This window comes from Cibotium barometz, chromosome 32 (assembly GCF_041138505.1).
Source record: "Cibotium barometz isolate CiBa-2024 chromosome 32, ASM4113850v1, whole genome shotgun sequence".
NCBI lineage: Eukaryota > Viridiplantae > Streptophyta > Polypodiopsida > Cyatheales > Cibotiaceae > Cibotium > Cibotium barometz.
In genome coordinates, this window is record NC_141077.1 from 15246535 (window position 1) to 15270237 (window position 23703).

Here is a 23703-nt window from a genome sequence, read left to right on the forward strand (position 1 = left end):
AGAGAACATGAAATTTCTCTCATCGCTCTGAGATAGATCCGCAGAGACACAAATGAGGACGTTGATATTGCTTCATGAGAATGAGGCGGTTACATAGTTTATATAAAGGCCTGGTGCCTTTTCATATCATGTCTTTTGTGGTGTTCACACACACGAGCATTATCTTCCACAACACCTTGCTCGCAGTTCTGGTGTGGTCTTGGGCTTGCCAGTTGGCTTATTCGTTAGCTTGGCTGGTTGAACGCCATTGAATAACATGTGGGAGGTGGAAGCCTACGTGGCCCGACCATTGTGAGATGACGCCTTTGCTGTAAACTGGTCATGGAAGGGTGGAGGCTATGAGATAACGTAGTTGGTTGGAGCCGACAGGAGAGGTGGAGATGATGTCAATGCCGTGAGCGACAGGAGAGGTGGAGGCTGCGAGTCATCGTGAAGAGTGTGACAGAGAAAATGGAGAGCGGTAGTTCATGAGGACGTGGAGAAGCCCACTTAGCCCAGGATTTGAGCTGGAGTCGGCAACCGGGAGGTGATGATGACATGAAGATGACAGAGATGGACGTGAGGTAGAAGGTGATGGCCAGGATGACTGACAAGGCATGAGGTGAAAGGGGTGAAGGGTGCTGCGAGGTCGGCAGAATTGGAGGAGACAATCGTGAGCTGAGAAGTAAGAGGTGGCGTGATGCAAGGCAGGGAGTGGGCATGAAGCTACCTGCCGGGAGGTGGGAGACGGACGGAGGACAATGGAGACAGGCAAAACCTACCGTAAGGCCATGAGATAGACAGCACGTCACAGCAGAAGTTGTGGAGGTGAAAGATAGGACTCCACGTGGAGCCACGGGAGCATGTCACCACCATCGCCTAAAATTGATGAGCCTTGAATTGCCAGCTATTCTTAATTTCACGGTTTGTCAGAGAGCTCGTGCAGGTAATCTTCAAATGACCAAAGGTAATGATTGCCTCTACGACAATCCAAACCTAATTTTTATTTCAAGCCCAATTAAACTGAAGCTACCTGGAAACGTTTCGCGCCCCAATCCTGCTTCCTCTACAACAATCCAAACCTAAGTTTTATTTCAACCCCATTTAAACTGAGGGCGGGTTCACATTGGAGCGGCGGAAAACATACTCTCAAACACACTTTTCCAGGTGGAACTCTTACAAAATGCACACTTCCGCCGTCCAAGTGTTCACATAGGGAGGGGGAAGTAAAAGGGAGCCTTACTTCTTCCGCCGCCCACTGTGAACACTGGTGGGGGGCGGCGGAAGAAAGAGTAAACACCATACCAAAAACCATAGAACAAAGCTATATTATGTCCACAAAGCAAAGTGTAACTACAAAAATAAAGAAGCCACACTACAAACCACAATAAGCCAGACAAAAGACTTGTATTAGGCCCAGTTCACAGTGAAGCGGCGGAAAACACACTCAAAAATGAGCAATTCCAGGTGGAAAAGTTAAAAAATGCACACTTCCGCCACCCGAGTGTTCACACAGAGGGCGGAAGGAAGACTGCACTAATTTTCTTCCGCCGCCCAGTGTGAACCTTTCGGGCGGCGGAAGAAAGAATAAAACAAAAACATGGAAAGTAGAGCCAAGAGTTGATTAGTGCCAACATGGCACTTTTTGCCAAGTTGGAGGGTGGAAGAAGTTTGTTCCAAGGGGGGGGGGGGGGGGGGGGTTGGAACAAAACTCCCTTTTTTCTTCCACGATGTGGCACCTCTCAACCTTCTCTTCCGCCGCTCTATGTGAACACTAATGTCCATATGGCAACTTTTTGTTGGCTTCTACACTTTTTAAATTCCTTCCGCCGCCTTATGTGAACTGGGCCTGAAGCTACCTGGAAACGTTCCGCGCCCCAATCCTGCTTCCTCTCTCCTCCTCCGTTTGATGCAAAGGTTGCTCTCTTTTCAGTTGAAAGCCAACCTCTTGAAAATGAGAGTTCATTTCCTCTCTCTTTCTCAATTCCTTTCTCTGTTTTCTAAAATAAAACGTGGGAGGCTGTTTTCTCTCCTTTTTCTTGACCTATTTTAATAAAAATTATTAAACCTAACTACCTAGGCTAATCCTAACACTAACTTAACGTTAATAAATTATGCTAATTACTCAATAACTCTCTAGTTACTACTAACCCTAAATACTAATCAATTAAGCTAGCTACTTAATATTAATTAATCTAATTCTAACTAAAGTTAGTTAGTTACTAATCTATTGTGAACTAAGCAAATGTTAACTTAGCTCGGCTAACTTAAGCTATTAGTAAACATCGGCCCACATACACACACACACACACACATACCACACCCACCCCCCACACACGCATGTATGAATGATATTTGTAATTCTTATAATTTAGAAGTTTTAAGCTGACAAGGTATTAAATTTGATATATGTAGTTCTTATTATTTAAAAGTTTGTTTTGGAATTATTTATGTTGACAAGATATTTAATAATTATTTTTTGATGCAGGTTTATTGTAGAAGCATTAATATTGTTGCAAAGTAAGGTTCACAAAACACACCTTCAAGTTTGATATCTCTCTCTCTCTCTCTTGTAATTTTTCAAAATTTTAAATTTTATTTATATGCACACACCACCAATGTGTGTGTGTGTGTGTGCGCGTACATTAATATATGTATAGATTCTAGGGTATCCACACACACTAGCTCATCTTTTTATGGCCCCCACCATTATGAGGAGTAGATAAGTAGCCAATGTGCCGCGTGTATCTCCTTATTCATATGGGAAGGTGGTCTATGAGGTCAAATGGTGTAGAGATGGTTTGGATTAGATTTGGCACTCTCCAAATAGGCTACATGTTATATTGGATCGTTATCTCATAACGGTCCACATATGGAGTAGTTAGAGTTTACTTTTCGATAACATTTCCTACCATTATAGAACTCGAATGGGGCCCAAAGTGCACCCGGATGTTTGTGGGGTGGTGTGAGTTCATCTTTTTAGGTTGAGTCTACACCATAGAGTATTGCATTGACTATGACGGCTACGAACCTATGTGGCCATGTCATGGCCACTCCACATATATAGGCCTATATAGGTATATGGCCATCCCCTTCTCCATATAATACACCAGTCTTCATCATGAGTATATTCCCTAGCTTCTACTCACATACAACCTCCCTCTTGATAGTTAAGCCACTATTGAAGCTCCCTTCACACGAGCATATGACGGGTGTGGGGCTTTATCTTATCTATCTCTGTTATTGTACAACTTGAGTTTTAAAGTTTCATGTTGTGAAAGATCCTTTTTCTTGTGAATATTCTCTGGTATACAACACCGTACCTTTTATCCTCTTACATTGTATTAGAGCTCCAATCAACTCAGTACAAAACATTTGATGTTGAATTGTGCAAGCTCAAGTATAAGAGCATGTGAACAAGGTTTGAAACCTTAGGTTGAATACAAGCTCAACTAATATTTTGGAAGAGAGAGCATCGGAACAAACTCTATAAGTTTGAGTTAATATTAGAGCTCCAATCAACTCAGTACAAAACATTTGATGTTGAATTGTGCAAGCTCAAGTATAAGAGCATGTGAACAAGGTTTGAAACCTTAGGTTGAAAGGTTACAAGCTCAACTAATATTTTGGAAGAGAGCATCGGAACAAACTCTATAAGTTTGAGTTAATATTTTTGGAACAAATACTTTATTATAAACAACTTACTTTGGATCTTGTATATAGGGATTGAGGCCAAACATAATAGTAAGTTCAAGTTTTTGGGCTTCAAGAGTCTCTTCAAGGTTTTATCATTGGTATCAGAGCCTAATCTTTGGGAGGAGAAGATGATAGATCATCATTGCCAGAAGAAGGTAATTAAAGCCATCGCCATCTTCGTGCAAAGGGAGCAGAGAGCAAGAAGAGCACCATGCTACTGCTGCTGCAGAGAAAGGGAGAAGGGCCGTGCTTTCCAGGGTAGAGAAAGGGAGAGAAGCATGGAGTAGCTCTATGTGGTGATCATGCAGAAGCTCTAGTGGTGAGCTAGGCGCCATTGTCGGCAAAGTGCTTGCAGTAAATCTGGTCGCATCGAGGAGAGACAAAGAGAGAAGCGGAAGCTAGTTGTCGGGAGTATAGAAGCTTTGTACAGGAGAGGAGAGAGAGCTCTTCTTACCATCGTCGCACAGGAGAGAAGTAAGGGATAGATTGCTATCTGGAGAGCAGAGGGGTCATCGTCGGTTCCAACAGTGGAGAGACAGGACCATATCGTCGCCAACTTGCACACATTGAAAGAGAGAGAAGGTGAAATAGCCATCTGCCTAGCGCAAGGAGTCAATCCAGCATAGAGGTGCACAAGAGCAGCGCTTCAAATTAGCAGCTTCTGCGCCCTTTACTTGCTCTCAGCAACTTCTTCTCCCTTTACGCTTGCGCTTTATTATGCCGCTTCACGTCTCTTTTGCTGGTATAAAGCAAAGTGATTGGGAGTAAAGCAGCACAAGCAGGTCAATTGGACAGCAAGCGAGTGGCATCTGGTGGATTGCCGTGGAGCTTAGAGCCAATGCAAGTCGCACAGGTAGTAAAAGCTATATAGAAGCATTACGGCTTTTTTGTAGAAGCTTTATAAATCCTTTAGTACCAGTATCGAAGTAATCATAATAGCCATAGATCATAAATGTGTGTCCACAACAAGGAGACCAAAGCAGCCATGTGCAACAATTGGCAATGAAGGTGGTAGGTAGTGTAGGTGCCAATATAAGGCTTCTAAAAATAGAATTAAAAAACACAAAGCACAGCATGGCTAGAATGTGAAGGTTGGAGTACCCTTCCAAGGGGGTCAAAACTTTCACAAGAAGGGTGAAAACACAATTACCCTTCAGGAAGGGAAGGGTTTTGGGAAATTTAGTTATATGCCCTTCCAATCTCTTCATTAAAAAAAGCAAACTAAAAAAAAGTCCTTCAAAAGAAAAATAAGGGCGCCCTTCAAATTCTAGGCCTGAAGCAGAGGTCAGGTTTTCAACCGTCTTCACAAAAGCTTGGATAACGGGCTTGTATAATTTTTGCCCACCCTTGCAATATGTAAAACCGTGTGGTGTTCTTGGTCAATGAGGTTTTGTTGACATGCAATACGGTGGTTACACACGTGTGGTTGTATTGTGGCCTAGGTGTGTGTGTTACGAGTCCCGCATGTATAGGCCAAGCCCAATTGTAGGGATATTTTACTTTTTGGAATTAAAAAATAACAATTCCAAACTTTCTTTTATACACAAAGCAGGCCATCCTAATTCCAAAACTAAAGAAAAGAAAAAGTAGGGGATTAAAAATTTTCTCGTAATTCTTAGAGCCTTGGTCCTTTAGTCTCGTCACCAGGGATTTTATATTCACGTGATCACAAGATTTTTTTTGTTAATAACACTTGTGAACATGTTATTAACATGTTCACATGTTTTCATGTTCTCAAGATAGCAGGTTACCAGTGACCTGGTAACCTGCCGAAAAAAGTTTAAAAAAATGGTCAAAATATATTCATGTTCACAGTCATTCCTACCATTTTTGGGCCTTCTGGACTCATTTATGATGTCAAAAGTTCAAAATTCTTTGTACAAAAAAAGTTATCTCTAAATTTATCACCTTAAGCTCGATTACCATCAATTAGATCTTATTATACTTCCAATTGAGTCTAATTGACATCAATTAATATCCAATTGAGTCCAATTGGTATCAATTAAGTCTAATTGGGTGTCAATTGATCGATTGGGCTCAATTGACATCAATTGACACCCCATTGGACTCAATTGGGCTTAATTGAACTTAATTGGATTCAATCAATTGACACCCAATTGGACACAACTGGGCTTAATTGGACTCAATTGACATCGATTAACACCCAATTGATGTCAATTGAGCTCAATTGACATCAATCCTAGTCAATTGATATCCAATTGATGCCAATTGAGCCGAATTGACACCAATTGCACTCAATTGGTACCCAATTAATGTCAATTGAGTCCTCAATTAACATCAATTAACACCCAATTGAGTCCAATTAACATCAACTAATACCCAATTGAGTCAAATTGATATCAATTAAGTATAATTGGGTGTCAATTAATCAATTCGACTCAACTGATATCAATTGATATCCAATTGGACTCAATTGACATCAATTAGGTGCCAATTGAGTCCAAGTGACACCCAATTGATATCAATTGCATCCAATTGGACTTAATTGACATCAATTGGGTGCCAATTGAGTCCAAGTGACACCCAATTGATATCAATTGCATCCAATTGAGCTTAATTGACATCAATTTACACCTAATTGATGTCAATTGAGTCTAATCCAGTTCAATTCACACCCAATTGATGTCAATTGGGCTCAATTAACATCCAATTGATGTTAATTGGACTCAATTGACATCAATTAACACCCAATTGATGTCAATTGAGCTCAATTGACATCAATCGTAGTCAATTGACACCCAATTGATGCCAATTGAGCCGAATTGAGCTTAATTGATATTAATTACACTCAATTGGCACCCAATTGATATCAATTGAGTTCGATTAGACTCAATTAACATCAATTAACACCTAATTAAGTCTAATTGATATCAATTAATACCTAATTGAGTCAAATTGATATCAATTAAGTCTAATTGGATGTTAATTGATCAATTGGGCTCAATTGGTACCAATTGACATCTAATTGGACTCAATTGACATCAATTGGGTGCCAATTGAGTCCAAGTGACACCCAATTGATATCCATTGCATCCAATTGGGCTCAATTGACATCAATTCACACCTAATTAATGTCAATTGAGTCCAATCACGTTCAATTCACACCCAATTGATGTCAATTGGGCTCAATTGACACCCAATTAACTCAGCCCAATTGATATCAATTGAGTCTAATTCAAACCCAATTGAGTCTAATTACATCTAATTGGACTCAAGTGACATCAATTAACACCCAATTGATGTCAATTAAACTCAACTAATATCAATTAACACCCAATTGATATCAATTCAGCTCAATTGACATCAATCGTAGTTAATTGACACCCAATTGATGTTAATTGAGCTAAATTGGGCTTAATTGACATCAATTGCACTCAATTGGCACCCAATTGATGTCAATTGAGACTCAATTAACATCAATTAACATCCAATTGAGTTCAATTGACATCAATTAATACCCAATTGAGCCAAATTGGGCTTAATTGACATCAATTACACTCAATTGGCACCCAATTGATGTCAATTGAGACTCAATTAACATCAATTAACATCCAATTGAGTTCAATTGACATCAATTAATATCCAATTGAGTCAAATTGATATCAATTAAGTCTAATTGGGTGTCAATTGATCAATTGGGCTCAATTGATATCAATTGACATCCAAGTGGACTCAATTGACATCAATTGGGTGCCAATTGAGTCCAATTGACACCAAATTGATATCAATTGCATCCAAGTGGGATCAATTGACATCAATTCACACCTAATTGATGTTAATTGAGTCCAATTAGGTTCAATTTACACCCAATTGGGCTCAATTGACACCCAATTGATATCAATTTGGCTTAATTGATACCTAATTGATATTAATTAGACTCGATTGACATTAATTAACACCCAATTGATGTCAATTGAGCTCAATTGACATCAATTGTAGTCAATTGATATCCAATTGATGTCAATTAAGCCAAATTGAGCTTAATGGACATCAATTACACTCAATTAGCACCTAATTGATATCAATTGAGTCTAATTGAGCTCAATTAACATCAATTAGTATCCAATTGAGTCTAATTGATATCAATTAATACCTAATTGAGTCAAATTGATATCAATTAAGTCTAATTGGGTATCAATTGATCAATTAGGCTCAATTGATATCAATTGACATCCACTTGGACTCAATTGACATCAATTGGGTGCCAATTGAGTCTAATTGACACCCAAGTGATATTAATTGCATCGAATTGGGCTCAATTGACATCAATTCACACCTAATTGATATCAATTGAGCCCAATTGATATTAATTGAGTCTAATTCACACCCAATTGAGTCCAATTGCATCTAATTGGACTCGATTGACATCAATAAACACCCAATTGATGTCAATTAAACTCAATTAATATCAATAAACACCCAATTGATATCAATTGACTCCAATTGGGTTTAATTGACACCCAATTGATGTCAATTAAGTCCAAATAGATACAATTAGGCTCAATTGACACCTAACTGATGTCAATTGAGTCCAATTGGATTCAATTGAGTCTAATTGGATTAAATTAGATGCAATTAGGCTTAATTGATGTCAATTGAATTAAATTGGATGCAATTTGTCCAATTGATGTCAATTGAGTTCAATTGGATGCAATTAGGCTCAATTGACACCTAATTGATGTCAATTGAGTTCAATTCATACCCAATTATTGTTAATTGTGTCCAATTGAGCTCAATTAACACCCAATTGATGTCAATTGGGCTCAATTAACATCAGTTAATACCCTTTTGAGTCCAATTGATGTCAATTGAGTCCAATTAGGTGTCAATTGATATCAATTGAGTCCAATTGATCAATTAATACCCAATTAGACTTAATTGATGTCAATTGGACTCAATTCATTCAATTTAGCATCAATTATAATCAATTGACACCCAATTGATATTAATTGACATCAATTAGGTGTTAATTGATGTCAATTGAGCCCATGTGACATCAATTGTGTGTCAATTGAATCCAATTGATGTCAATTGAGCCCAATTGACATCAATTGTGTGTCAATTGATACACAATTAGCTTCAATTGGGCTCAATTGACATCAATTGACACCCAATTGATGTCAATTAGGCTCCATTGACACCCAATTAGACTCAATTTGGCTCAATTGACATCAATTGACATCCAATTAGACTCAATTTGGCTTAATTAAGTCTAATTGGACTCAATTAGACTCAATTTGGCTCAATTGATATCAATTGACACCCAATTATACTCAATTTGACTCAATTGACACCCAATTAGACTCAATTTTACTCAATTGACATCAATTGACACCCAATTGATATGAACTGATGTGAATTGAGCTCAATTGCATCGAATTAGGCTCAATTGACATCGATTGATACCCAATTAATATCAATTGAGAGAAATTGATGTGAATTGATGTCAATTGAGCTCAATTACATGGAATTAGGTTTAACTGACACCCAATTAATATTAATTGAGTGCAATTGAGCCCAATTCAGCTCAGTTGTAATCAATTGACACCCAATTGATGTCAGTTGCATCCAATTTGGCTCAATTGAAACCTAACTGATGTCAATTGAGTCCAATTGATGTTAATTGGCACCCAATTGATGTCAATAAGGTTCAATTGATGTTAATTAACCCCCAATTGATGTCATTTACGTCCAATTGAGCTCAATTGACACCCAAATTATCCAATTGAAGTCAATTAGACTTAATTGACTTCAATTGTGTTAATTGGATATTAATTGATATCAATTAACACCCAATTGCTATCAATTGAGTCTAATTCGGCTCAATTGACACTCAATTTACATCCAATTGGGCGTGAATTGAGCTCAATTGTATCATATTAGGCTCAATTGACATTAATTGACACACAATCGATCACACAATTGAGTGCAATTGAGCCCAATTGATATCAATTGTGATCAATTGACACCCGATTGATGTTAATTGCATCCTATTGGGCTCAATTGAGCACAATAGGATGCAATTAACACCCAATTGAGTGTCAATTGAGTGCAATTGAGCCCAATTGAGCTCAATTGATATCAATTGACACCCAATTGATGTCAACTGAGCTCAATTGAGCTTAATTGATATCAATTGACACCCAATTGATGTCAACTGAGCTCAATTGACACCCAATTGATGTCAACTGAGCTCAATTGAGCTTAATTAACATTAATTGTAATAAATTAACACCCAATTGAAGTCAATTGGGCTTAATTAATATCAATTAAAATCTAATTATTATCAATTGAGTCCAATTCGACTCACTTGATACTTAGTTTACACCCAATTTTTGTAAATTTGGTGTAAATTGGGCTCAATTGCGTCGAATTAGGCACAATTGACATCAATTGACACCCAATTAATATCAATTGAGTGTAAATCAAGTGTAATTGAGTCCAATTGGGCTCAATTGAGTGCAATGATGTCATGGACAATTGAGTCAATTGATGTAAGTATAGTTAGATTTAATTGGTGTGTCAATTGAACTTAAGGCCAGCAAATTATACAAAACTTTTTTTGTGCCAATAATTTTGAACTTTTGACATCATAAATGAGTCCAGAAGGCCCAAAAATGGTAAGAATGACTGTGAACATGATTTTTTTATTTTTTTTATTTTTTTTATTTTTTTTATTTTTTTTATTTTTTTTATTTTTTTAATTTGCCCGCCGGGAAAATGGGTTTTCCCGACGGGCCCGCCGGGAAATGAATTTTCCCGGCGGGATTACTGGCAGAGAAGGTTTTTGCAGGTCATAAAAAATGCCCGTGAATATACATTGTGATCACAAGAATTTTTATGTTAACAATAGGTTTTGTTAACGTGATCACGAAATTGTGAAGACGTTAATGAAATCCCTGCTCGTCACGCATCCACCCTATAAGCTTCTTATTTAACCTTTCACTTCTTAAAACTCTCTACATCAACAATTAACCCTTGGCATATTTTGGTGCACAAGGGAGTGCAAATGAGGTGTAAACAATTTGTCAGGAGAGGAGAACACATGGTCATAAAGTGTAGTTGTCAGTTTGCAAATTTGAAGATGAGATCCATCATTACATGATTCATATGTATGTTCAAACAAATATTATAGGTTGCATATAAATAACCCTGTTACAAGTGGGAAGTCCTTGCACCATAGAAAGAGTGCACAAACTATCCAAGGTTGTGGGGCTTTGATTAACAGCACTCGAGAGTATAAAATAGCTCAAACCAAGAAGCTAATATGCCATAACCTGGTTCATAATTGCATAAGCAACATATGCCACTCACCTCCTGAATTCTTGTACTCAGATTTGTCATAGGAGACGATGTTACTGTGCCAACCACACTCTAAGCTCCACTCCACCTCCTCCGTTGCACTCCAATGGAAGCTTGACCATCCTCTCACTCAATATCCCTCTCTCACATGCACTTACACACACACAATGAGCCTATAGTAGCTCTAATTGAAGTAGGCAAGTAATCAAAACACGCAAGAGAGCAAGAGAGTAGATAAGAAGAGCACTCTAATAGTTGCCTAAGAGAATGAATAGTGAGAATACAAAATGACCCTTATCTTGGCCCCCAATCTTCACACCTTGGGAGGCCATACTTAAAAAATAGGTCCATGGCTATCTAGGGCCACCTAGGCTTGTGTTTACACTTAACCTAAGAATGCAATCTCCATAATTAATTCAATGGCACACCTTTCCTAGACAAGCGAGGATCGCACATGTAAAATATATAATGTTATCATTTTTAATGTCAATGGCCAAATGAAGTGACGGTTGCCAATGGATGGGAGAGGTGTCTAATGAGGGTTAACATGCCCCCTTCCTGATGCAGATTCTGTCCTCGGAATATGTCGATGAACAACGGTCGAGGGTGCTGGCTAGATGCATGAAATGTCAGAGGTCTTGGAAGGTGTGCAAGGCAACATGATACCACGAGTAAGATGCTCTTGTGAAAAATAATTGAATTCAAGTATAATACAAACACCAATCAAGAAGTAAGGATATGATTTTAGGAGACTAGTCAAATTTTCTAGTTAAGACAAGGGTAATATTAAGGTTGGTCCAAATTCGATCCAAACTAAAAACCACCAATAGGTACCTCCACATTGATGCTTTTTTTTTAGTTCTTTATTGATAGGTTTTTAGCCACAAGGTCTCATCCCATGAAGATCAAGGCTACTTTCCCAAGGCTCCATCACTAACTTGCCAAAAGTCCTACCTAGATCGCACATGGCGATGGTTATCGATATAGTCTTGGGGATTTTTTCTATTTTTGTTTTGTATTTGTTTTTTTTTCCAAGAAAAGATCCTTTCATTAGTTATATAAAAAATGCCCGTTGGGCTACAAAAAAACCCCTCTCTTGCTCATAAGAAAGTAGAGCGGAGATCCAATCAAGGCACCTAGGGAGACTCTCCCTAGATGCAAAAAAGTACAAATATCAGTACAAAGAACTGAGCGGCTATATCATACAATAGGAGGGGGGAAAAGCCAAACAGGTGACCTGTAATGCTATTGGGGAATACCCCCATGTAGGGTATAGAGGAGGCCGCTGCGCCAAGTGGTGTGAAAGGCCTGGCGCCGCAAGATTGCCTCATCTGAGTCGCCCCGGATGCAGTCATACTGTCCTCGCAGGGTGTGGATCAACTCCTGCCAAATCCCCCAAACAGTCTCTGCTGGTGGCTCCAGTCTTCCCTCAAAGGCCCTGAAACATCGGGCTCTCCAGGTGAACAAGATGGTGAGGCTGCTGTGAGGAGCTCCCATCGCAGATCCCTCTCCTGTGTCTAGGCGACGGACGAGAAATCCGGTGAAGGAACAAGGCGAGGCTGGCCCCTAATGAATCTAATGGCCTGGCTGTCCTGCTCCGTCTCATGTCCCAGAGCAAGCCCTGGCGAAGTCGACCAAGCAGCAGCTTCCCACGTATACATGCCCTTTGGAGAGAGGGGGGCCAGAATGCGTAGCATCCAGAGCCAAATCTGCTACGCCTGTGGGACAATCCCATAGGCAGTGTCTCTGTGTCTCCAAAGGGTGGCCGCATCGGACGCAGGCCGTCGGAAGACCACTGTAGACAAGCTAGGTGGCAACTGCAGAGCCCCTGTGGTGGATGACCAGCCATTGGAAAGTCAAGATCTTGCATGCCTGTCGACTAGCCCAGAGCGTGGTCCAAAAATCCTCCAGGAACTCCTATGAGAGTCCCTGTATAGCCGCCAATGCTCCGATGCAGTTGGAGAGACCATCCTCCTCGCAGTCAAGATATGTCTCCCCAACCGAACAGTGTACTGGAAAAAGGTGATCTCTGTGGCCTCGGGAGATGCATAAGGATCATGCCACTCATACTCGCCAAGGTCCCACTGGAGCCGGGCCAGGAGCCGGGCCAAGGGGCCCGCAGCATATGCCCATATGCGCCAATTAGAGTCCACATCTGCAGGGTGTGGATATATATGCCACTTCCAGGAAGTGGCGGCCACTACCCGTATCCTCTGAAAGATGCACTCTGCAACCAAACGCGACTCCACCTCCACTCTCTGAAGCGTGCCCTCATCCTGGATCTCATAGTAGAGGCATCTACCATCCTCAATGCAAGCTCTGACAGCAATCAAGATCTCCAACTGTGTAAAGTCTCCCATCCACCGTGGGGCCGCTGGCTCGAGAGGCATGAACCACTCCTCTCTGAGTGCCTCCTGAATGTCATCCCTCATAATCAGCCCCCCTCTGAAGTGACTCAGCCTCTCCACCTAGATCTCCTCTAGGAGACTGCAGAAGGCCTGCCAGTCTCCAAAATTATGTGCTGGGCCTGCCGCCAATGGTCCCCAGGCTAGACGAGGCCGAGAACCTAGCATAAGACCCTGCTCTGTGCGTACCGTTGGGCTCGAGATGAGCGGCTGTCTAGCCCGCTCCTCATCACAAAGTAGGACGTCTCTGAGAAAGCCCCGGTCTCAGCAACTCCCAAGCTCGCAGGGTGCTCAAGGCAAATCTGTCCTCCCATCCTCTACTAAGGCCTGTCCTCCTCATCTCTATGAAGATCCATCGTATCTCTAGTGCCCAAGTGCCCCCTGCTGGGGGAGCCCTAGCCTGCAGTCACTCTGAAAAAGAAGCTCCTTCCAAGGCTCAACGCCTGGAAGCAGCCCCCGAACAATAAGCTTCCCCAATAAGGCTCTACTCTAATCAATTGGATCTATAATGCCCAAGCCCCCCTAGGCCAACGAAAGAGTAATAACTGCCCAAGCAACCTTAGCCCGGGCTGGCTGACCATCCCACCCCTAGACTAAAGAAAGTTCCTGATCAGCCTCTATACCTGGCTGATGCAAGAGCTCGAGAAGATCCAGCAAGACGTGATGTACCACATGGTCGCTAAAAGCACCTGATTTGTCACCACCACCCTCCCAGCCAAGGATAGCCGAGTTGTACTCCAATATAAAAGCTTCTTCCAAATGCTCAGAAGAAGCTCAGCGATCTACTACTCGGGTGACAAATCTAGTCCAATCTGGCATCCCAAATACCGCACTATTGTGCTAGGAGGAATCCATCTAAAACTCGGGTCTGGGGAGTGCTATTGATCCAAAAGGCCACTATCTTGCGCCAATTGATCAATGCTCCCGAATCTGCACTAAAAACCTGTAGCGACTCCTCTGCCCTCTGAAGATTGGCCTCCTGGCCATGCAAAAACAATCCTGTGTCATCAGCAAACTCAGCATCGAGCAGGTCCTCACCCCGGATTGGGAGCTCGAGTCCTCTCAAACCAACCTCCTGTGCTGCCAGATACATGCTCATAGCCTCAGCAAAGAAGAGAAAAAGAAACGGGGCAAGAGGACACCCCTGATGGACTGATCTGGTCAACTCAAAACTCGACCCCTGTCCTCCTGCCATCAGCACCTAGCTACGACCTGTGGAGTATAGAGCCGCCACTCCTTGAATCCAAACTGGCTCAAAGCCCAGGCGAAGCATAGTGCCCTCTAAGAAACCCCAATCGACTCTATCATATGCCTTCTCGAAATCGAGAAGCATCACGAGAAATCTAGCTCGGGCTGTCGCCTCCCAGAAGGTGAAAATGTTGTCAAGGATACGACGCTCCTTGAGGAATCCTGTCTGGGTAGCATGAATCAACTCCCCAAGGAAGGGCTAGATCCTCAAACTTAAGGCCTTTGCTAAGACCTTGTAGACAGTATTGAGGATAACACCATATTAGTGAATTTGGGAATTTTCCAATTCCCATTTTTGAATACTTAAAAAAGGGAACATGGATAACATGTTTGTAAGTTTCTCAAAACCCTATCATATGACCTATCGTTGGAAAGCGCTTGAAAAATGGAATCTAAAGAGCTATAAAGCGCTCATTTTGGATTAGTGGTGTACAAGTTATGGTTAATCCAAACTTTTGACCACGTGTCCCAAACTTGTGGGAAATTCCCATATTCCCCAATATGGTGTTGGATTGTAATAGGTCTCCAATGCCGAATATCATCTGACACTCCCTCCCCCTTGGGGATAAGAAAGATCAAGCCCTCTGAAAAGCTCTGTGGCATCACCCCAGTGTCCAAAACATACTGAAAGCCCCTGCGGAGGCCTGGCCCCAAAAGGTCCCAATAACGCAAAAAAAGACAGGCGTCAATCCGTCCTCTCCAAGGCAGCTACGGCGCGGAAGGACCCTCAAAGCCTCAGCAAGCTCAACCTCTGAAAGAGGCTCACCCAGAACTGTGCGCATACGATCTGTGACCCTCCTCTGCACATGGGCCCACACAGTCTATCTGCAAGCGTCCCGTGCCTCCATGGCTGGCTCCGCTGAAAGCAGGTCTCTATAGAACTCAGTGGCAATGGCTCTGATCTCCCCAGGCTCAGTGGCTACCGATCCGTCCTGCCTCCTGAGCTGGCGTACTCCTGCTCGAGCATGGTGGGGTGGTCCAGTAATCTCAAAGAACTCCTCAGTCACTCTATCATCAAGCTGCGTCCACTGAGAAGCATGGCGATGATAGTAGAACTCATGTCTCTGCTCGTTTGCCTCTCTAACCTCTTGGCGTGCCCGGCTCAGCTGGGACGCCATCCACTCGCATGTAGGCTGCTGCTCCTGAGGCACTGGAGCGAAGGCTACAACGTGCAAAAAACAGTTGAGCTCGATGAGTCCCTGGGCACACTGGCCTACTGCTGCATCCTTGTCAGAGCTCTGGCTATCATGCCATATACTCTCAATGTCCTCAAAAAGACTAGGATCTGTAAGTACACTCTCTGGGATCCTCAACTGCAAGCTGGTCTCCCGTGTCCTCTCCTCAAGTGTCAAAATAACTGGCGCATGGTCTGAAAAAGAGGTGCCAACAACGGAGCCCCCACGCTCCCTGAACCTGTCACCCACATAAAAACGATCAATCCGTGATAGATTAGTCCCTCCCTGCCACCGGCGATCTGACCGAGAAAAACTAAGACTATCCTGAGAGCGGGAGAAAGCCTCATGCTGCCATACATCAGTGATCCACAGTGTCATGCAAAATCGCTCCCAAGCTACAAGCTCCGTGCCGTGCACTGTAACATGACCGCCTCCCACCCTATCGGCCGACGGGTCCTCAAGCATGTTGAAGTCTCCCCCGACACACCAATGTGCGACCTCTAGCAATGCATCTGTAACAAGGGTCCAGAACTTTGCTTTGGCACTAGCATGGTTGGGCGCATAGACATTGAGCATGCCAATAAGCTCATCATGCATCCTCAGAATGACATACTGTGCTCTACTAGGCACAATGACCCCGCAATCCACAATCGGCTGCCGCCATACATCCGCAATGACCATACATACTCCTCCCTGCCCACCCAAGGGGCCAAACCCTTGCAGACCAAAATGTGTCCCATCTACTACGCATCACCGAACCGTATCTCCGGATCCTGCTCTCACTCAAATGGTGCTCCTGCATCATCAGAATATCAATACTGCCTCCAACCAGGCATCTCTCAAGCTCTTGCCTCAAGCAACCACGATAACGTACATAGTGTGCGCCGCCAAGGTGGAGGCTGTCGTAGCCGTACGGCGGGCCTTCGCAAGTGGCTTGAATGGAGAATAGTCCCCATCCGAGCGGCTACGAATCTACCCACCCAGTGTGCTGCAAGAATCTCGGATCAGGCGCCAGTGGTGGCTGTGTCGTCCCATGGCGGCTGCCTCTCGCTCAGAGAGAGCAACCTCGTGTATGCATCCATAACCAGGGTCTCGTGCTAGGTCTGCCACTATGCGAACCACCAAATGTCGAATCCCGGAGGCATCCACACTCCCAGTATCAAAGAAAAAATGAGCCCAACTCCTAGAGTCAGCCTATCACATCTGTCATCTCCAGATCGCTCACATGGTGAGAAAACTCAACTGCCTGAGTCTTCAAAATGCTAAGAGCGAGATCCAGAGTCCACTCCCGGTCGCTAGGTCCACAGAGAGGGAAGGAGACTGCCATCGCTGAATCAAGTGCCTCCTCCCCTCAGGTTGGAGGTATCACTACATGAACTCTGATGGGTGCTAGCTCATGGGGGCCCTCCGCTCCAAAAAGCCATGTGAAGGAGTAGTCAAAAGCCTCCGAGCACTGTCTAGTGTCGAGACTACTACTCAGCCGACTATGGATAGAGGATATCCGTGAATCCCGAATCGGCATGGTAAGTCTCCTCTGAGCAAGGTCGGTGCTCAGTGCTCGCCGGACTGCAGGTGAGTGCCAGGGAACTGCCAGGCCCTCCCGGGGAGCTGCGGGGCAATGAAATCTAAACCCCATTTTGCAAAAGGTTGGTTGACTTTGACAGGATGTAGTGGCATCATGTCCTTCTTCTTTGTCTTTGCACAATGTTGGCACACTCGTCACATCCCTTGGTAAATAGTGAACAATTTTTGAAGAGAGTGGACCGCCAATACCCCGCTTGTATTATTTTTCTTGTTGTAACGTTTCATGCAAAGTGTCCACCACAGCTACCCCTTGGTTTTCTTATTCAATGATGTATAAGCATTCATCCTCCCTGGGAAAGCATCTTAGTATGCCATCTTTACCTCATCTATAAAGAGTTTCGACAATAAGTTGGTAAGGTGCACTCTCTTTTAGGAACTTTCTTGCTAAATCTTTCCTTAGTTCCTTTCCTTCTGGAAAACCATTAGCTCAAAAGTTAACAATTTTCTCTCTCCCTTCTAGAATAGCCTCAACCTTGAATATCGTAGCATCTGGTAACTCATCCTCAAACCTGATTGGTTCTTTGCCATTAGGTATGCGGGATAGATGATCCTTCATGACATGTTTCTTGCCAGGCCTCATAACTATTGTGAAATCAAACTTGAGAAGAATCAAAAATCACCTTGTGATACTTCCCGTGGAGCATTGTTTGTTTACTAGATACAACAAGGCTTGATGGCCAACATAGAAAACAAATTTGTTGGCAAGAAGGTAATGCCAAAATTTCTTTACAGCATAAACCATTGCTAACCCTTCATGACGCTTAGTGGTGGTTTAATTGATTTGAGCCTTATCTAGTTGCCGCCTTGCAAAACTAATAGGATAGTCCAATTTGTGTTCCCCTGGCTGTGCTAGGACACATCCAATTGCTAAATCAAAGGCATCAATGTACACATAAAGGATGAGATCTCAGTTAGGTGTTTGTAAAATTGGAGCACTAGTCAAGGCTTGCTTTAATGCAGCATAAGCTTGTTGACACTCCTCGGTCCATATAAATACAATCAATATCTTGTACAAAGGATGAGATGTTTTTGCATAAAAAATAATACACTGACGGTAGTAGCCGATATGGCCCAGGAATCTCTAGACTTCCTTGTAGTTTGTTGGTGAGGGTGATTCCAAGATAACCTTGATTTTTTCATCATCAGCGAAAATCCAATTTTTGGACACTATATGCCCCAAGAATAACTCCGTGTTTCATCCAAAATTGGCCTTGGTAAGGATTTAAGGATATGGGATAAAATCAACATCTTTCAAACACCCTTTTTTAGGCATGCTAGGTGTTCTTTCCAAGATGAATGAATGCATAAAAGATCTAAGAAATCTTCGATAAATTTTTAGTCCTTAAAAGAAGTATTCATTAAGCCTTTAAAGCGTGGCTAGTGCATTGATTAGACCGAATGGCATTACTCTATAAGCATTTACACCATGCTCAATGAGACAAAGGCTGTTTTGGCTTGGTCCTCAAGAGCGATTGAAATTTGATTATAGCCTAAGTATCCATCCAAAAATCTATAAGCCTCCTTTCCTACAACTCGTGTTCTCAATATGGCAAGGGGTAGTGATCCCTGTGCGTGGAAACATTCACTTTCTTGAGATCAACACACACTCTAAGTTTTCCATTCTTCTTGGGCACAACCATAATGGGTGATACCCATTCTGATTGTTTAATCTCATAGATGAATCAAGAATCAATGACTTTATGTTAACAATGCTTCCATATTTGTGATTCATTGGATAGGATCACTATTGGACTGGTTTAACTTCAAGTACCATGGGGATGGTGTGTTATACCACTTCTATGAAAACTCCCTTCATATCATGGTATGTCCACGAAAAGTCAACCCTATTATACTTCTTGAGGAGAGTTGTAAGTTTAGCCTTCTTGGCCTTATCTAAGTACTTAGCTATGTAGACATGCTTCGGTTCTTCTCCTAGTTTAGCCAAGTCTACTTCCTTAACCTCTCTAGGCCTATCATAGACTCCTCCACTCACTTTGGGGTTACGTTTGGAATTATCAAACACTAACTTACGTTCCCCTATGGTATATGACTTGTAATCCTCAGGTTCTGGACACAAATCAAGCTCATTTTCCTTTCTTTCATCATCTGCTTTTTAGTTGCATCCTATAGGAACTAGGTTATGCATGAAGCATTGTATGGCTTAAAGCTGACACATGGAGCATGTCTAAACAAAATCAAGGAGTATTTGTTACCACTGGATTTCAGATATCCAATGCATATTTTTCACTTTATGTGAAAAAGATAAAAAGAGGGATCATGTTGTTAGTCATTTATGTGGATGACTTAATTATCACTAGTGATAGTAATGCTGACATACATGATGTCAAGATGCTTTTAAAGTAAAAATTTGAGATGAAAGATTTGGGTGAGCTCCAATATTTTCTTGGTATAGAGGTGGTGAGATCACCCTGATGTAATTTTGTAATTACAGAGGTAGTATGTTGTACAAGTATGATATGACAGAGGCAATAATCCTATTTTTGTGCCATTAGAGTAAAACCCTAAGCTTTTTGCAGATACATGTGAGCTTGTGGAGGACCCCACTATGTATAGGTGCATAGTGGTTAGCTTGATCTACATGACCATCACTAGGCCAGATTTGAGCTATGCTATAGCTATTGTGAGTTAGTAGGTCCCAACATAGCCAAACTTAGATGTGCCTAAATAAATTTTTAGATACATAAAGTTCACTATTGAATATGAATTTTTCTATGAGCTATGTTGTAAGAGTTGTGAATCAGGAGCCCCCCATGTAGCCAAACTTAGATGTGTCTATATGGATTCTTATATACATAAAGTCCACTATTGATTATGGACTTTTCCACTGAGGCTAGAAGAGAGATAGAGCTACATAGGTATATAGATGTTGATTGGGCTGGTAGTGTCTCTCAGACATGAGATCTACCAGCGGCTTTATGTTTTCTTTTGTGAGTATTGTTGTGAGTTGGAGTAGCACAACAAGAAACAACAATTGCCTTATGGAGTATAGAGGCAGAGTAAAGGGGTGCTACTATGGGGCAGATTATAAGGTAGATTTATTTTATAAGCTACTTAGTGATATGGGTGAGCCCGTGGATAGGGCCATTGCCATTCTTATGTAGCATATAGTAACCTAGCCTATCATGCTAGGATGAAGCACATTGATGTGTATTATCATTTTGTGAGGCAAGCAGTTGATGTGGATTTGGCATATGGCACCACAAAGAATCAAGTGGCTGACATCTTCATGAAGGCATAGGGTTGGGAGAAGCTCCACAAGTTTAGGAGCTTACTTGGAGCACAATGTGTGGATTTAAGATTGAGGGGAAGCGTCAAGATATCAGGCTAAACTAGTGCTATAGACATTGATGACCCACTTGGGTGATAGCTTTTGCACTTACACCACTAGCTGGGTTGGTGAGACTATGGGTGATAAGCCATTTAGTGGTTTACACACTGTGTGATAGTCACTTTGGTGTACTAGAGTTATGGCATAGTTTTACCACCAATTCATGTACTCGGGTTCACAATGCAGACTAACTTTTGTATAATATAGTAGGACATAGCTTTTCCTTATAGTCTGTGCTCTTATCTCTTTATGTTATAAGAGAAGACAATAGAGGAAAATTCAGCTAGTCATCTCCCTTGTGTGCTTGTCTAATTTTGTGAGTGTGTTTTCTTGTTGCAAGGAACTTAATCTCATCCTGTTCCCCTACATTCTTCTAAAAAAGGTGGCACCGACTATGACACACACCTACACAATCATGTCATGTGACTTCCCTACATATATAAGCCTCCAAAGATACACAGCGAACCACTCTCCAAACAATTTATTAGTCCCTTCACTCTTAGTTACTCTCTAGCTTCTACAAACATATAACCTCTAACAAATGAGTTCTGAATCAGTCCAAGGTTTCTTCATAAAAGCTTTTTCATCTATTGTATCACTTTAGTGATACATTATTCTTCTCCATGTCTTTTATTGTGTGATAGTTTTGTGCTTTTAAAGATCCTACTTCTTGTGAATGTCCTCTTATACACATTTCATGTTGCTCTTAGATATATATATATATATATATATATATATATATATATATAGACACACACACACACACACACATATATACATATATACATGCCTATATTTTTACATATACATACATACATATACCTATGTGTGTGTGTGTGTGTGTGTGTATTTATGTATATAAATATACACATATATGAATATGTACGTATATGTGTATATATGTATATAAATATACACATATATAAATATGTACATATATGTTATATATATATATATATATACATATATACATATGTATGTATGTACACACACACACACACATATATATATATATGTACCTGCATGTATACATATGTGTGTGTGTGTATGTATTCTTTGTAATCATTTATTTATATTTATGTACATTTTTGTGTGTGGGATTATTATTGATATAATCCTACCAAAGGTGCAATCATCTTTGGTGTGTGTGTGTATTCTTTGTAATCATTTATTTATATTTATGTACATTTTTGTGTGTGTGTATTCTTTGTAATCATTTATTTATATTTATGTACATTTTTGTGTGTGGGATTATGAATATTTATTATTGATATAATCCTACCAAAGGTGCAATCATCTTTTGTAATCTTACATTTGGCCAATTGTTGTGTAGGGGAATCCATAAAGAGCTGGATAGCTCGGCTTGTGATGGTGGCATGGGTGTTCTTTGTACTCCTCTTGAGTTCAAGTTACACTGCTGGACTAAGCTCATATTGTACAACAAATATTAATCTCTCACCAACAACACAAGATATTTTCTCTCTCAAGAAAAGTGGAGACAAGATAGGTTATAGAAGAGGATCCATAGTCTTAGATTATTTGACCACAAGGTTTGACATACCATTAACACATCTTACTCCACTCAGGACCGTTGCTGACTACATCAATAACATAACAAAGGGTCCAAAATTAGGAGGGGTACTTGCCATTATTGATGAGCTTCCCTATGTCAATCTTATATTAGCAAACCTATCATCTTCTACCTGTGATTTTCACATTTCCGGACCACAACTAACCAGTCAAGGGTTTGGCTTTGTAAGTATCTTTTAAAGTCTCAAATGCATCCACCATGTATGCATGCAGGTGCATACACACACATGCATCTGCATATGAATGAATTTGTGGACGTGTAAACACATAGACCCCACACTCTAGTCTCCCTTAATGATTGGCTCAAATAAAGTCCTTTTTTCCCCCTTTTAAGGAGTCACACACATGCATGAACTTTTAGAAAGCATTCTCTCTTAGTTATAATCCTTATCCAATAGAAGCATTTTTGGCATTTGTAAACATATCATGGACATCAAAATGCAATAAAACCACATAATTATCTTATGCTTCTACTCTAGAAACGGTTTCTCCCTTTACTATAGAGTTTACTAATTAAGTGAGCATTGGGCAGGGTTTCCACAAGGCCTCAAATTTGGCAGCTACATTTTCAATGGCTATTCTCAACCTCACTGAGAGTGGATGCCTCCAAGACAATATGAGTAGGCCTAATGCATGCCCTTCCACTAATTCAGAGTCTACTCAAGTGACCTTCAAAAGCTCACTTGTTCTTTTCATTCCTCTTGTGATAGTTTGTTTTTCTTGTAACATCATATACTATGTAAAATGGTATTGGCAACAAAAATGTATCCTAAAGACTCAAGGGTTGGTGATGAACGATCCAAGCTACTTCTTCATATATCACCCAACTCATAGGTGCAGAAAACAAGAGGTGGAGCTCCATCTTTTTTCCTAGTCGAATACTTAAGTGTTTCATTTTCCATTTGTAAGCCTCATATTATGAAGAAAGCCTCATATGATTTGATTTGGATATATATTTTATCATGTGCTTGATTGCTTAATTTATTATTCCTCTCCTCTTCTCTTTTTATGGAAGATATTAATTACATTTAATCATAATATGAATTTTGTCATGTCTCGTGGTGGTGGCTACATGAAGTAAGATTCAAACCAAAGATCTTTCTTAGTAAAACAATTCCTTAGCAACTTGCCTACACACACACACAACTATGCCAAATATGAACACGCACACACACACATACACACACAAAACTATGCCAAAGATAAACATTTTTTTATTGTGAATCTAGTCAAGAACCTCCAAATCCAAGTGAATAAATAACCTAGCATCATAGTTCAAGATCAAAAGATAGGCCCCACTATGCAAATTGTTACACTTTTTAAATTACAAATCACCACTTTATTGATGTTCTTT

At 41.1% G+C, this 23703-nt stretch overlaps 1 protein-coding gene across 3 annotated transcripts in view; it reads left to right on the plus strand.

Annotated features, from left to right (window-relative positions):
- LOC147619856 (glutamate receptor 3.4-like) overlaps positions 1-23407 on the plus strand; it is a 37554-nt gene extending 14147 nt beyond the window's left edge. Inside the window, exons 3-5 of one of the 3 annotated variants that reach the window (XM_086825708.1) lie at positions 2468-2499; positions 22093-22514; positions 22882-23407. In XM_086825708.1, the coding sequence (XP_086681834.1) occupies positions 2468-2499; positions 22093-22514; positions 22882-23223 (796 nt within the window). In that variant the 3' untranslated portion in view covers positions 23224-23407. Of the gene's footprint in view, positions 1-2467; positions 2500-3702; positions 5314-22092; positions 22515-22881 lie in introns of those variants that run through there. The other 2 variants (XM_086825709.1, XM_086825710.1) reach the window with 2 other exon arrangements.
- Positions 23408-23703: the final 296 nt, after the last annotated feature.